The sequence below is a fragment of the Letharia lupina genome (genome assembly GCF_014066315.1).
Source record: "Letharia lupina isolate WasteWater1 chromosome Unknown contig_27, whole genome shotgun sequence".
Lineage (NCBI taxonomy): Eukaryota > Fungi > Ascomycota > Lecanoromycetes > Lecanorales > Parmeliaceae > Letharia > Letharia lupina.
In genome coordinates, this window is record NW_023502996.1 from 316,510 (window position 1) to 330,804 (window position 14,295).

General features: G+C 50.1%; 7 protein-coding genes across 7 annotated transcripts; 4 read left to right on the forward strand and 3 right to left on the reverse strand.

Annotated features, from left to right (window-relative positions):
• Window positions 1-3,377: 3,377 nt before the first annotated feature.
• HO133_006878 (uncharacterized protein) lies at window positions 3,378-4,576 on the forward strand (the record flags this gene model as incomplete). Its single annotated transcript, XM_037297774.1, has 5 exons — window positions 3,378-3,711; window positions 3,785-3,934; window positions 4,030-4,215; window positions 4,276-4,413; window positions 4,473-4,576. 5 exons carry the CDS (start codon window positions 3,378-3,380, stop codon window positions 4,574-4,576), a joined length of 912 nt encoding a protein of 303 aa, XP_037146975.1.
• A 532-nt stretch (window positions 4,577-5,108) lies between these two features.
• HO133_006879 (uncharacterized protein) lies at window positions 5,109-5,912 on the forward strand (the record flags this gene model as incomplete). The annotated part of the gene is made up of 1 exon (XM_037297775.1): window positions 5,109-5,912. One exon carries the CDS (start codon window positions 5,109-5,111, stop codon window positions 5,910-5,912), a length of 804 nt encoding a protein of 267 aa, XP_037146976.1.
• A 306-nt stretch (window positions 5,913-6,218) lies between these two features.
• Window positions 6,219-6,897, reverse strand: HO133_006880 (uncharacterized protein; the record flags this gene model as incomplete). The annotated part of the gene is made up of 2 exons (XM_037297776.1): window positions 6,219-6,442; window positions 6,588-6,897. The coding sequence occupies 2 exons, from the start codon at window positions 6,895-6,897 to the stop codon at window positions 6,219-6,221; spliced, it is 534 nt and encodes a 177-aa protein (XP_037146977.1).
• A 19-nt stretch (window positions 6,898-6,916) lies between these two features.
• On the reverse strand, window positions 6,917-7,749 carry HO133_006881 (uncharacterized protein; the record flags this gene model as incomplete). The annotated part of the gene is made up of 3 exons (XM_037297777.1): window positions 6,917-7,133; window positions 7,165-7,614; window positions 7,652-7,749. The coding sequence occupies 3 exons, from the start codon at window positions 7,747-7,749 to the stop codon at window positions 6,917-6,919; spliced, it is 765 nt and encodes a 254-aa protein (XP_037146978.1).
• Window positions 7,750-7,977: 228 nt separating this feature from the next.
• HO133_006882 (uncharacterized protein) lies at window positions 7,978-9,924 on the forward strand (the record flags this gene model as incomplete). The annotated part of the gene is made up of 1 exon (XM_037297778.1): window positions 7,978-9,924. The coding sequence occupies one exon, from the start codon at window positions 7,978-7,980 to the stop codon at window positions 9,922-9,924; it is 1,947 nt and encodes a 648-aa protein (XP_037146979.1).
• An 891-nt stretch (window positions 9,925-10,815) lies between these two features.
• On the forward strand, window positions 10,816-11,178 carry HO133_006883 (uncharacterized protein; the record flags this gene model as incomplete). Its single annotated transcript, XM_037297779.1, has 3 exons — window positions 10,816-11,037; window positions 11,100-11,112; window positions 11,165-11,178. The coding sequence occupies 3 exons, from the start codon at window positions 10,816-10,818 to the stop codon at window positions 11,176-11,178; spliced, it is 249 nt and encodes an 82-aa protein (XP_037146980.1).
• A 1,579-nt stretch (window positions 11,179-12,757) lies between these two features.
• Window positions 12,758-14,003, reverse strand: HO133_006884 (uncharacterized protein; the record flags this gene model as incomplete). The annotated part of the gene is made up of 2 exons (XM_037297780.1): window positions 12,758-13,893; window positions 13,946-14,003. The coding sequence occupies 2 exons, from the start codon at window positions 14,001-14,003 to the stop codon at window positions 12,758-12,760; spliced, it is 1,194 nt and encodes a 397-aa protein (XP_037146981.1).
• Between the last annotated feature and the right edge of the window lie 292 nt (window positions 14,004-14,295).

The window sequence follows — 14,295 nt, forward strand, 5'->3', positions numbered from 1 at the left end:
GTCTGCCAGAGTCGAAGCTTTTCGTACGTCAGGGGCTCGGGTTTGCGCTGGTCAGTGGTGGCAGGTAGGCGGATGAAGCGCAGACTGGATAGAGCAAGGGTTGATGCGAGTGGACCTGTGTGAAAGAACTGGTGAGTTATCTATCATCAGTGCAGTACTTTGGATGTTGCATTAGAGAAGAACGTGATAGCGTGTGTTGTGGTTGCTCTTTCAGCGAACGAGCGCGATTGCCTTGTTGAGATTTCGTATCTTGGAAAGAATTGAAGAAAGCGCAAAGCAAGTTCTAATCCAAGGAAGAAAGCTAGGAGTGATTTAAGAGTATTGAAGAGTAAGATCTAAATGCGTTGCGGTAATTGGAAGTGAGGATTTTATTATTTATTATATATTTTGAAATAGCGGGTTTCCTTTCAATCGTCCAGATCGTATGGCTAGCTGAGGAGTAGCTAGAGACCTCATACACTGGCCACATGTTCAAAGGTCGCGCTAATCGTGCGGACATGATTAGTATCAAGCAAGCCTTTACATTGTGCCTCCGAAAGTGAAAGATGGCAATGACTGAAAATCTCCATGAGCCTGAATTTCCTGTAGCATCCACCCTCTCAGAGAGGCTGCGATGTGAGTCCTTTTGCTATTTTCAATTCCTGGTTTTCGGAGATGAGTTTAGGAGCTGAGTTCGATCCGGGTAGAGGGCCGTTTTTTGAGGGTGGGATTTTTGTTTGTTTGTTTTTTGTTCCTTATTCACAACAGAAAGGAGCTGTGAAATGAACTGATGAGCCCTTCTCGCCTCCACAAGGCAGCAATGAGCTTTACAGACAGTCGATCCTTCCTTTGTTCGCCCGACATTGCTACTTTTGCTGCATTTGTCGACCCACTGTCTAGAAGGACTTGGTACTCCAATCCCTTTCCTTACAGCCGCATCAAAAGCCCCAGACCTGTATCATTCAGCACTCATACAGATGGACCTGCAAAAAAGCTGAAGAGTACGATGAGCATCATCTCCAGACACTCAGGCATACGCCATAACGCAAAAACATCAAGCGCAACAGCCTTGATTTCTGGGCTTGGCTTGGACTTGACATTTGAAATTCTTAGCCGTCAACACATTTCACGGTACTCGACATTCGCACCTCAAGGTTCTCTCAAAACTGAAAATACAAGACTCAATCACCACGCCGACCTGCCTTCCACTCTTTCTGCTTTTCCTACTCTCGAGTTTCCTGCTGCGCTCACCTGGCTGATCACTCTTGCCTTGTCTGCTACTTTGACGCTTTTTGTGGTTCGCATCTCTACATTCGCCAAACCTGTCTTGACTCATGAGGCGGCCTTCTCTGTACGATTCTCGCTTATCTATCGCTCACAGTCCCAAGGAATGGTGAGCTCGTCTGTGCACAGTATAAATCTTGGTCCGAAAATGCTTATCATGTCCATCGCCTTAATAGCAGTCTTCGGGGAAGCATTTTACATGTTTGAAGCATTGTACCAAAACATGTCTTGGACGGGATCTTTGTCCTAGATCTTGAAACAGGGAATATGTCTGGGCATGGGATGTTAAAGACGAAATTGCCAGAAAACACGGGACTCCATCACCATTGCCCGAAACTGTACATCCAGAGATGCCGAGCATAACAGGCTGAGAATCGTAGGCTCATATGCGATAACCTCAGGGTAACTGTCTCTGAGCTCTCAACAATCAGGTCTGCGCATCGCGCTACGAGGCTCATGATACTTGAATCTAGCTCGTGAGCATTTGATGCCATTCTATCTAAGATTTCGGATCGCACGTCGGATGTCTTATCTCAGCTAAGAGAACGTGATCTGACATCCATCTCATCGTTCATTCTACCGTCACCAGAGCGTTTCCTTGCCTTCCCTTTACTCATCAACCATCCTCCTTCCTTACACGGGTATCGGAATCAAATCCACCAGCGCACAGCTAATCGGCAGCCTATTCGCATAAGAATGAATGACTAGCCAGAACAGCTGCGGGACTCCATACCACCAATCACAAGCTGTCGAGGCTCGTCAGTCCTTGATCGCATCTCGGCCACGCCTCTGATCATGTTGGTCACGGCCAAACCCCTATCAAGGCAGGTTCATAGAAGTACCGTGGTTCGTTAGTCCTGAGGGGTCGGAACCGGACAACCGGTTTCGCAGCCAGCCAAAGGCAGTCCGTAACGCACTTTAAGGAGTTTTCATGTCTCTGATTTCGTTGAACACTCACAAGATTCACAGCTGCCTGTTCCTCGCCGACAGGTTCGCACTTTCATGCCAGACACAACATGATGGCTTTGGCTTTGCTTTGCCAGTGCATAATCTCGTGTCTAATCTTGAAGCAGAACCGTCTCGTACTTTCGTAAATGCTTCGAGCATAACAGGCAAAAATTCCTATGCTTATATATATAGTATCGTCAGGCACAACAGTCTCGGATCAAGGGCGAAGTTTACATCGACCCTGTGACCGAGGAGTGAACAAGACTCAGGGCCCTTGCCGTCAGGACTAATTAACTTCCGCGGCATACTCTATTTTCCTAATCTACCGAGCTAAATTATTATCGGTCACTCTTGCTCGCCAGACCATTCACGGAAAGGCGTCCCCAGAAGACTAGTACACAGTTCTATGCCTGCTTCCAATACAGCGAAACCTACAATCCTGAGGTGTTGAGGCCCTCGGATTGCGTGGAATGTCCTGATTGCTTTGGCCTGAACGGACTCGCGGATGTGCCATGTAGTTCTGGGTGTCCGTCCGCAGATCAAGTGGTGGGATTGAGGCTAAGCAACGATGTAAGGAACGTCAGTTTAAGCTACAGGGAAAGCCGGGAATGCGAATTGTACTCTATCTTGGCGCAAAGAAAGGTGGAGATGCACGGAACAGTCAGCAATTATGGGATCTTTCCAGAGGAGGGAGTAAAGCTCAAGTCTTGCATGGAAGATGGCGGCATGCAGCATGCCGAAGGATGGCATATGAGCTCGGATGGGAGAAAGTATGGAGAGTTTGTGAAAAGCTGGAGTTGGGGAGCAAAGAAATCATTCGATGGGCTTGAGGTTCTTGAGGTTTATGGATTCAATACAATAGTATGTGTCATCGTTTCTCCCATCTTTTACATGAACAGGGAGAATTAACTTATTGTTGCCATCCAAGCAAAAGCCTTGCGCCTTTGAGATACGCTTTGGGAAATTGTTCCCCACGGGTTTCTCTGCGCTTCATTTCTGGGTGGAGCGGAAGTTGCTCGACACGTCGCCTATAATACAGTAGCCGACAGCAGTGGATGAAGCGCCTTGATACTGCTCAGTGCTCCGTCGGCTTTGCTTTGCTCAACAAAAGGGCTAACAATCCAAAATTATTCAAATCCTTTAGCCCAGGCCCGCCTCTGACAATAATGTTCTCAAAATCCGTCCTTGTCTTCATGTTTCCGCTCGCGCTGACGTTCGCAAGCCCGCTACAAGATGCCGGAGATCAGACGATACAACTCTCGTCTGTAGATTTCCGCTCGCCTGCAAACCTGTCTGACGATGAAACTGCAATACGGCTTAATGTATCAAACGAGATACGGATCCAATGCGACGGAGAAAAATACGGCTTCAATCCCGACGTTGTCGACTGCCAGAATGCCAGATCTTACTACAAGCGCTCTTCAACGCCTTTTACTTACGGAGAACGCCATTCTGGCCACGGGATCAACGTCTTCCCACTCCCTTACCGACTCATGGGAGGTATGCTATCAGAGTCCTCGAATTTCTTCACCAGATTCTCCCCTAGAAATGGTCGCGCTAAGACTCATGGCAGATGAAGCGCTGTGCTACCTCGAACCGGTCCTGATTGACAGCTCATTGGGGACTGGCGTCGCCAGCATCAATCAACTCAGCAATGCCGCGTATGAGTTGATTTTGCAATGTGCGGTGAGGCAGTCCAAAGGCGGAATCGCAACTGGAATAGGTACGTCGCAAAACTTGAAATTCTGGCGGGTCCAGTATCTCGTGAATCAAAAGCTGTGTGGGTTGAGAATTAGCTGTCAAGCTCACACTCATCAGGAGGACAAAACATGGCAGTTGTCCTTGGTACATATCACCCGGATGTGCAGTGTCGAGGAACCTTCGGCCCATGGGCCTCGTGCAGGAGTATACTAGGTGACATGCCTACTCTCGCGGCAACGGAGATCTTCGGTCCACCAGAGGATCTCGCGGTCCAGGTTCCTCTTCCACAGTTCCTGGAATCCAGTCAGTAATGCCAGTACCGTTCTCTTATGCGAGGCTCACTCTAACAAGTGATGTTCGCAGGTGATGGTAAGTGCATGATGCGAATCTTTGGCAGAGGGGGTCGAGACATCACCTCGTGGTTCAAGGTCTGGGAAGCCGCCACAGCGGTGTATGCGGTCTGTGTGAGGCATCAGAAAGTAGGGAGCTTTCGAGGTCTCGGTCAGTGGCTCCCTTAGTCTGGTAACATCTGTAATATAATGGCTGATGAAGGCTTTTAGGCGAGCTGGGAAACATTTTCTTTACTATGACTGCCCAAACACCTAAGCTAGGTAACTTGTCCACGACTCCAATGTCTACCGATGATGCTCTCTCCGAAGTTTGACGGGGTTCTTTACCGTTAGTAGAATGTGGCATTGTCGAAAGAGTCCAGGTTGAAAGAAACCATTGGATTTGTTTCAAGAATGGCAAAAGGACAGAAGCATAGGCAAACAGACCTCAACCGTAGGTAGAAGGTTGAAAACAATAAACAGCACGTTCTTTGGTGTCTTCCGTACGTGATATTACGTGCAGCAAAAGTCTTGATCGGACGACGGATATCTTTCCCAGCAGCGATAACAGCGTATGACACTGTGATGCCGCCAGACCTCATTCCTCAGTGCCGAGAGAATAGCTCAAAGCCGAGAGACTATTTTTAATCGTTGATCCTTTCACCTGACTCTTACCCTCAACAAACGCATCCACTACCACATCTGAATCCCCTCATCTATCATCAAGTCCAGATGCACAGCCATTAAATCATCGCATTGAAGCACAGCTTTGGTCTCTCCATCTCCACACATTGAGGGTCCGCCACCGCAGACATGAATCGCATCAGCTTTCCCTTGGCCGCCTACCTGCCACTCCACCGTGGCAGGATGCCGCGACAGAGCACCGACGACATCGAGCTAGGCCTTATCATCAACGCAGCCAGCCACGCCAATGAAGCCAGCCCCACGTCCGAAAGCGATCCCATCGACCCCTGCCGTCTTCTCACCCTGCCCCTCGAGCTCAAAACCCAAATCTACGGCTTCGTGCTCATCCGCTCCAACAAGGTCACCTGGCAGGGGGAATACATGACCGAACCGTCGCCCTCGCACGCAAAAGCCCAGAGATACATCTGCAACGAGCCGCAAGACCCGGACCACCTCGACGCCGACGGCAACATCTCCGCCCTGCTCCTCACCTGCCAAACCATCAACCGCGAAGCCTCCGCCCCGTTCTACGGCGACAACGACTTCGTCTTCAAATGCCGCACCCCATCCCCCCGCCCCCGCCCCCGCCTCGCCAATTTCCCCCCCTCCTCCTCTTCCAACCGCTCCCACACCCTCGCCTCCGGCCTCCCTCTCGCCTTCGCGAACCACGTCTTCCGAGCCAACGCCGAGCACGTCACCTTCGTCTGCGCCAAGCCGGATCACCCACTCCATAGCTGCGGGCTCGAGGGTGCGATGCGCGATGATCGTGCCGGGGAGATTGGGCGCAGCTGTCCGGCGCTCAAGGGACTGGTGATGCACGAGCCGCCTGTCACGTTCTGGATGAGGAGCCGGGCGGAGCGGTGGGGGTTGGGCTTTGTCGTGGCCGTTGTCCTAGCGTTGATGTGTGGGGCCGTCGGGGTAGCGGTCTGGATACTGGTGATGGCTGTCTCGGGTGGACACGGTGCGTCCTCGCCTACGCACACGTGATTGGTGGGGGATTGGGGATCGTTGTTTACTATGATGCTGGTCTATTCAGCGTCGCAAGTTGAGAGTGTTTTTATGGGAGAGGAAGAGGCCAGGGATGAGGGATTGAGCGGGTGGAGACTGGGTGTGTCTGTACCTCAAAGTCGTTCCGGGTTGGTCGGCAAAGGATAGCAATGATGTAGCGCCAATAGGCGCAAGGTTTTTTTAGATACAGTGGAAGATCGATCGAGTCCAACACCTACCCAAGAGTGTACTATGAAAAAGCATTGAGTGATGAACCGCACCGGTATATGTACAAGAAGCGCACTCTTACATATGTTCGTCTTCTTCACCTGGGGGTGCGGGCCGGTCAGGCCCATCTATCGCCCAAAACTCTGGAGGCATCAACCTCTTCCTCTTTTTAACTCTGGACTCTTGAGCGTGCTCGAAGTCGTTGGTTTCTAACATCAGAGCATGCTTTTCTCCTTGCCATTGGAGACCATAGATAATGACCTCGTTAGCCGTTACGGGATGCGGGAGGTCAAGCACGAGCGCTTAAATATCGTCGTTCGTCGTCCGTCGTCCGGCAGGAGAAGCTAATGTCCTTGACGTTATCAATGTGTAAGGAAGGAATTGCCATGACATTGCCTTGAACCAACTTCATAATCACTACTGCCTTTCGCTTCCGATACCCAAGACCAATCATCTCCACTGTGATGCTCTTCACTTCGACCGCATAGGTCTTATATGGTCCCGTGACGTGGTTTGCAAAGCCTGCAGCTATATCCTGGTTCCAAAATGGCAGCTCCTCCAAACTCTCAAAAGCGTCCCTTTCAGACTTCTGCCAATCGTGTTCGTCGTTTCCGTTTGCCCATAGTGCAACGTTGCCATCATCCAATAGCTCGGCAGCAAGAAAACGTGTGATGCTGGAGAATGTTTTATCCTCTACGGGTTTGTTCTTTTGCATGACAGCTCCCTTGACCTTTCGCATCAAAACTTCGGCAGGCATGTTGCCTGATTTTCGATTTTCAGGACGGCGCGCGCGATATGATCTTCTTTGCAACATATGAATCTGGGTCTTCGCAAACATTGTAGCCCACAGCCTCTGGTCCGTAGTCTCCTGTCCTGTCTTGCACCAGCCGTCTCTTTTGCATCGCCCCTAGAATATCGGTGCGTCCTTTGTCCACGGCTCTTCCCTCAAGCGCCACTCCTTGCATCTCTTCCTTAATTTTGCTAGCGTTTTCTCTAAGCCTTTGGCTCACAGCATTCCGCTCACGTTCCACCTCTAGCAATTGAGCCTTGAGCTTGCTGGCCCCAATTCTCTACTCTGTTCGTATCCTTGCACCAATCGTCTTCGGCGACAGCCTCTGTGTCAGGTCCATAGTAGAACGACACATCGCAGTCGGTTTCTTCTAGTGGCGAATCGGGTGGGGTGTGAGGCAGGACCTCGTTTCCAAAAGCTGTTCCCGCCATTCTGGCCCCCTGTTGTGAAACAGCATTCTGCTGGATGACAAGCTTGAGGTTGAGTTCGCTGTATGAGTCCTGGAGTACCTTGAAGAGATATTGAGGGACTCTGTTGTGGAAGGTAGCGGCAGTCTCGGCAGTGATTTCTGCGAGAACCGTGTGGCTTATGAGGTCTCGTTCCTCTACGGATATACTGGAAGTACTGTAAGCGCGGCTCTCGACCTCGACCAGACCCTTCTCTATGCCTTCGTGATCTTGTGCTCTGTTCCCTTGGGTAGACCAGGCGCAACATCAGGCACGCCGCCTGAACAGCCTTGAAGTCGGTGCCGAGCAAGGCTGCGTGTTCAACTATGTCTGCAGGGTTTTTTTTGGGCCATTTCCATTTGGGACGCTGCATGGTGTTCCAAGAAGTAGAGATTGGAACAAAGTTCAGATGATACAACATTGAAATGTGTACTCGTACGTGGGCACTTGACAGGCGTGCGAGTCAGTTGACGCGAATTAGCGTGTCAATCCTGACCCGCTGCCCAGTACGAGTACGAGAACAACAAAATGTTCACGCGGCTCACCCAATCAGCATCTCTCTCGATGTTCTTCGACCTCACTGACTTGGATTGTTCCCGCCATGCCTGCAAGAAGTCGGCCAAGAATAAGTCAACATCGCTCTAAGGATGCAGAAGAACACTTACTCGCACTTGGAGCCGACTTTAAAGCCGTTAACGAGTCCTACAGCAAGAGCCACTCCCAGCAACTTCCTACTACGCTTGCCTATTTGATCACCAAGGGCATATCACAAGGCCTTGCCGAAGCTTCCTCTGTTGGATACTGCCTTAGTCTGACTTCGGAAAGCGATAGGGAGCTTCTCTGCAACATCCTACTCAAGCACATAACGACTCAAGCAGCTGCAAAAGCTCGTGACAGAGTTCCTCTTGATGTATACAGCGGCCTTGCCGAGTCCTACAGCTCCCTCCTCCCTAAGGTACTCGAGTTTACTACGGCGCAAAAACTCCTTCGAATGAAACGTGCCTCAGAAGGAAGAAACGCTCAACAGCTAGGACTCCCTCCCAGTGCCGTAGCACAAGAAGTACCTAATATGGAGGACAACGATGCTCGAACTGTCTCTACGCAAGAAGAACAGGTGAAAACCTTCGCAAAAGACGCTACCCAGGACGATAGCCTGGATAAGGATGGAAGGAAGGGAGCAGATGAGGCGAAGGAGGTGGAGAAGGGAAAGGATGAAGCGGAAGGGGAGGAATGGAAGGGCAATACAGGGGAGGTGAACAATGCAAAAAAGCCGCGAGAACCAGCCCTCAACAATGATGTATACGATCCAGAGAAAGCACCCTACCATTACGGGCCACTGAAACATAAGTTCCCAGTCACCTTCAGGGTCACGAGCCAAGCGATCGTCAATGCACTGTACGATATGAATCCGTGGCAAATGCGGGAAGCTGTATGCGGTGCAATCAGGAAAAAGCAAACTCATACGCGGAGTTTCGAGGGCGCATCATACCTTTCGGATGTCAGCCTGTCGAGTAGCGGCGACATCTCCGCTGTCACGAATAACGAGAAATGGAACGACCTTCTCCTATTGATCCAAATGTCGAACTGGGACAGAGACATTATCGACCACGGCATTGGAATGAATTTTGGGAGTCACCGGTGCTACCGAGTTCATATGAAAGGAGTCAAGAAGGACAGCTCTCTAAGTGGGGACCTTGGCTCTCGTAAGGAAAAGGCTGCACTGATCAGCGAACTGGTCCGCATCAATACCACCACGCTAATTTCACTGCGAATCCATCACATAAAAGACGTCTACTACATTCGCAGTCCGGGGAAAGGTAACGAAGTGCTAGCGGTAGATTTCTTTGACATTGAACAAGCTAATGCAGCACTATGGCGAGGCCTCTACTACAAGGGGAATCGTTATGACTGCGAAACGGTTGAGAAACACCGTTTCCTTGCGCGATGCAAACATTGTCAAGCGTTCGGCCACAAACCGGGACCTCACTGCGGTCCTCTTCGCTGTGGAAGATGTTCTGACGCACACCGAACCGAGAATTGCTGCATATCTCGGGAAGAAAGATGTGCATTGTGTGCTGGTCCCCATGCATCAGACAACCCGGATTGTCCGGTAACGAAAGCAGAAAATAACAGTATTCGATTCAGCACGGTATCATCCAGAAATTTTCAATCGATGACGCAGCCCGAGACGGCAGTGCCTGCTCTTGTCTTACCAGAACACACGTCGTTCAGCAACGACGCTCTGACTCAAAGTTCAGAGCCTATTTGGAGCCTTCAACAAGATACACGGAAATTACTGACCGAGATTCCTTGTCTCCATCAATTGATACAGGGACTAGAAGTTGCTTTGAAAGCAAAACGTCGCAATATCAAGAGAGGACCCACGAAGAAGAAGAAGAAGGAGAAGCGGGCTCTAGATTCGCTCACGAACGGCGCATCTGATGACCCAGGAAGGTCTGCGAAGCGAATTAAACGAGAAGAGCAGCAGCAGGCCGAGACGATGGACCTGAACAGAATACCGTCGCCCTACATTGTTCACCGAGACTGACAGCCTCATTCGCGACCTTGCTCATATCGTTTTCGTGTTTGCATAGAAGGGCCGGGCTTATGGTCACCATGTACAGTACTTTGAGGTTCGTTAATTTTAATCGGCTGCCCCGGGAGTTATGCACCACGCTGGAACCACAGCGCGACGCTCCCCGGGGATGTTATACAATGGAACACTATATGCACCAGTCCTGAACCCTGAAGTAGAATCGCTGTCAAAAAGACGAAGATTTCAATGGCAGAAATCGCTTGTAAGTATGGGTGTGCTGAAAGACCAGACCTCAAAACTGCGAGTCTTTCCGTCTGTACAAGCATTCGAGGCACAGAAATCAGATAGCGCAAATCAGACCGTCTAAATGGAGGGAGGTAGGGTCAGTGGGAGAATGATCCATTAGAGCAAACTTCTTGGTAGGAAGGCCGTATGCAGCTGCCTGCCGACTCGCAAATAGCATGATGTGAAACAGAGCGGATATGATCGCCTGTGCCTACCTTACGATTAAGAGGGTCTGGTAGAGTGATTAGACCTGACGGGCTGTCACTCCTTTACAAGACCTGGTCACTTCGTTATAGAATGAAGAGCTCGAAAACTCACTTCACTTCACTTCGTGGACTACTACACCACGTCTTAGCTTTTTCTTATTTCGATTTCTCTTCGTCTCCCACCTCAAGGCTCTCGAGACTCTCAGGACCTTCTCCACCCCACCTCCTCCGCCTCAAGACACCCGCCACCTCAGTACGTCACCTCAATAACTAGACATCTCAACTCCAATAAGACACACGGTACACACTGCGAAGAGATCAAAACAAAGTCAGTGCACACCAATGCATCCTTACCCCTCACATCTCCCAAGAATGCACTCACTACTGACTCCTACCATCCGTATCCAGCAGCATGGAAGAAGACGACCAATACAATCCCAAGCTCACCTACCTCGGTGATTACGCGCAATTACCTATTGACGCTCCTGTCGGGCATCTTCATCGCGTCGATCCGGATAGCATAAAGGAAGACTTCACCAACGAAGATCTCACTATCGCTGATCTTGTGTTCACTATCCTCTTCAAATCCATGGCAGAAGCTTTGACCGCCTTCCTCGATCTGGATCGCCCCAACGTCCATTACATTTAGGGAGGCCGCATAGGCAGCGGCATGGACTTCGCCATCAAGAGAGTCAGACGCGTCGTGACAGTGAGTTGTAAGACCAATCTGGTTGCCGAAGACACAAGCTAATCAAATATAGATTGGGTTTTTTGAATGAGAAGGAAGTTGGAGGTTGGGACTTTCATTACAAGTACCGTATCGAGGGAAAAGCAATTGAGACGTGGACTCCTGTCTCCATAAATTGTGGGGTCGGGCCTGATGAGATCGAGGCTGAGAAGATCATTCAAGGAGCGCCTGGCTTCGCCTTCTCGATCTTCAAGCACGGACCGTGGTGCGACTTAGGTCCAGATTACGAGATCGAATGGTTCAGCGGGCTGTCGCACGACCAAATTTTTTTGGAGAGACGAGGGGCGTGCTAAGTTTCAGCGGTGAAGCAAGCAGCGTGGAACAGCAGGTAATGGTGACATTGGAGCTCTCAGTGCAAGCGGAAGCCAATCAGAGAAGCTCAGAGAACACAAGACCTGAAGACCTGTAACAACGACCTCTACGTCTACAAGCAATCCACGTGCGTACGAGAGTTGAGTTGAATTTACAAAGCAACGACGAAGACACCTCCGTCCTCGGGGTCGCAGGTCTCGTGAATGATAGATAGCCGTGATCACTCTTTGCAGATAACCAGTCTCATGTCAGCCCCCAACCTCGAGCATCGAAGCCCCATCCGACAAACCACCAGCCCCATCCTATTCCATCCCCTCCAATCTCACCGAGTAGCACTAACTCCACACGCAACATCCACATCCCGATCCCTCACATCTGAATAACTTCCATCACGATTCGCATCCACAAATTGCACGCACCCCCAGCTCTCATTGTTCGACAAAGAATGCAAAATGAAACGACGACAAGCACCCTCCACTCTCCGTCGCAGCTTTCGCAGCGCACTCAAGGGCGAGGCCGCACATGTCGTCCGGGATTTCGAAGTAACACGTGTCGATCGCCGGATACCGGGTGTCGTTGCTGTTTGCCGGGGTTGTCGAGGTCCTCGACGTAGTGTTGGCCGGTGGAGACCTGCGTGTAGGTGGTGGATGGGTCAGGGCTGAGGGCTCCTCAGAAAGCAACTTGAGGTTGGAACACCAGTTTTCAGCGAGAGGGAAATTGGTCGGTGGAAGGGATTGTTGAAAGGCCGCTTCTGGACAGATCGAAGGGGAGAAGTGGAACACCTTTTTCATTGCAAAAGCGATGAAAGCGTACAAATAGTAACCTTTAAATTCAACTTTTCTGAAGATTTTGTAAACATAGCCACTGGCTAGAAGAAAGATGAGGAGGTATGACAAGATGAGAGGGGAAGATTCAAATTTGGATACAGCATAGGTCAATTCCACGTTTCTCATCCTACGACCCAAGCAGGTCGGTGGACATATATAACGCCTTCATTTAGAGGTAAATAATAGGTGATCTTTACGACCGGCGACGCCTCGTGGAGGACAAGTTGTGTACTTGAATTGGTTTGAGTTAAATACCTAGCCCATACATTTGGCGTTCCAAGCCGAGCTTCTGTCAAACTCTCTACCATGTTCAATTGATCATATGTTGCCAAGAACCACAGGAATGGGTGGTATAGCGCGCAAGACAGCTACCAAACTACTCCAAGAGTAGAGCGGAAGGCCATGACACGCAAAGATTGCTATTACAAAGTTCTCCACGACGACATCACAACTCCAAAGTCCAACACTTAATCATTTTTGACGGCGTAATTGCGCTCGATATTCTGCTTTAGATCGCTCAACATCCTAGCATACTTCGGTTTCGGTTTGTAATGCTCGCAATCGCAATTCAGAGCAGCGTATTCGAATTCGAAAGATCGGACGTTCGAAAGCTTCTCAAGCGGTGCGAGAAGGCCGCTGTCCAGAAAGAGTTCCATGGCGCGTTCGTTGGCTGCTATCATTTTCCTTGCGGGGTCTTTGTCCTCCTGCTCGTCTTCGGAATCCGAGTCCGAGCTCATGTCGTAACGGGCGAGGACTTCGATGTCAAACAGGATCTGAAGGCGCACAACGTCTGGCGAGTTGGATAGAATCTTGACAAGCTGGTGCAAAATGGTTGAGCGCCTGTAGAAGGCAAGAAGCCTGGCCTCGTCTTGAGAATTCACTGTCATGTTATCATTGACGAAGAGGCTTGGCGCAGTTTGGTCCTGCAAAGTTGTATCTCCTGCTGTTTGCCGACCTGTTTCAGCGTCAAGCGTCTCCAACTCCCAATTAATATCCAAGTCGAAGGTGATCTTTTTGAACCGTGCCAAGACATGGGGATCCATGACGCCATCAAGTTCTGGCTCCGCATAATTGGTCAGGCCGTTTGGTTTGAGGACCCCAGTATCTTGAAGGGGATTGTGTCGCCAAACTCTTTCCGAAGCCTTCACGATATCTTTGCTGGACTTCATGCAGAGAACGTCGCCAGGCTGCAAACGCATGTTGAGTTCTCTATATAGCAAGGGCGAAGCTTCGCTGTAAATTTGGCGATTCGTGCGTAGGATAGCCGGAAACCTTTGTACATTCATCTCCTGATCTGCGCCGTCTTTCTGTACACTGTTGTGCCCATTTTGCAACTTGCTCTCTCCCAACCGAGGCGCTTCTGCAATCCTTGTCTTACTGGAGCTATCGCAAAATGGGAAGTCCACATCAGAGTCAGATTCATTGTAGTTGTGCTCGTAGAAATTGCCCTGATACTCGGTGCCGTGCCACATTTCATTGTCTGTGCCATCTTTCTTGACTTTGGCCTGGAAAACCCCCTGCTGGTACCATGGCATGCATGGCGTGCTCAAAAAAGATTCAGGTGGGTCGAGTAGGAGAATTCGGTATATTTGCCGACGAATCTCTGGAATTGTCGCGCATTAGCTACTGTCAAAGGCACGAGATGAGCACTTTACCAAGAGGTACTCCAAGGAACCGAGACCCAGCCTCCGAGGAAATTTTAGAGTCAGCCATGATGGCGATACAACGGTCCGGGTCAGGCTCTGACAGCTAGACAAGACCTTTTCACCGCAAACACTGTGCGCCGACTGGAGTCACCCAAGGGGGGAAGAAAAAGGGGAAAACCAAAAAAAAAAGAAAAAAAAAAAAAACGACGTACGATTAGTCATCTCAGCCTTACCGAAATACCCTTATCTCCTAAATCCTTCCCTAGTTGCACTTGCAGTGCCTACCACCATACGATCCTACAGTTGTGAAACCAGCGCCCAGCTGTCAAAAAGGATGATATGTGAACAACGGTGATGTG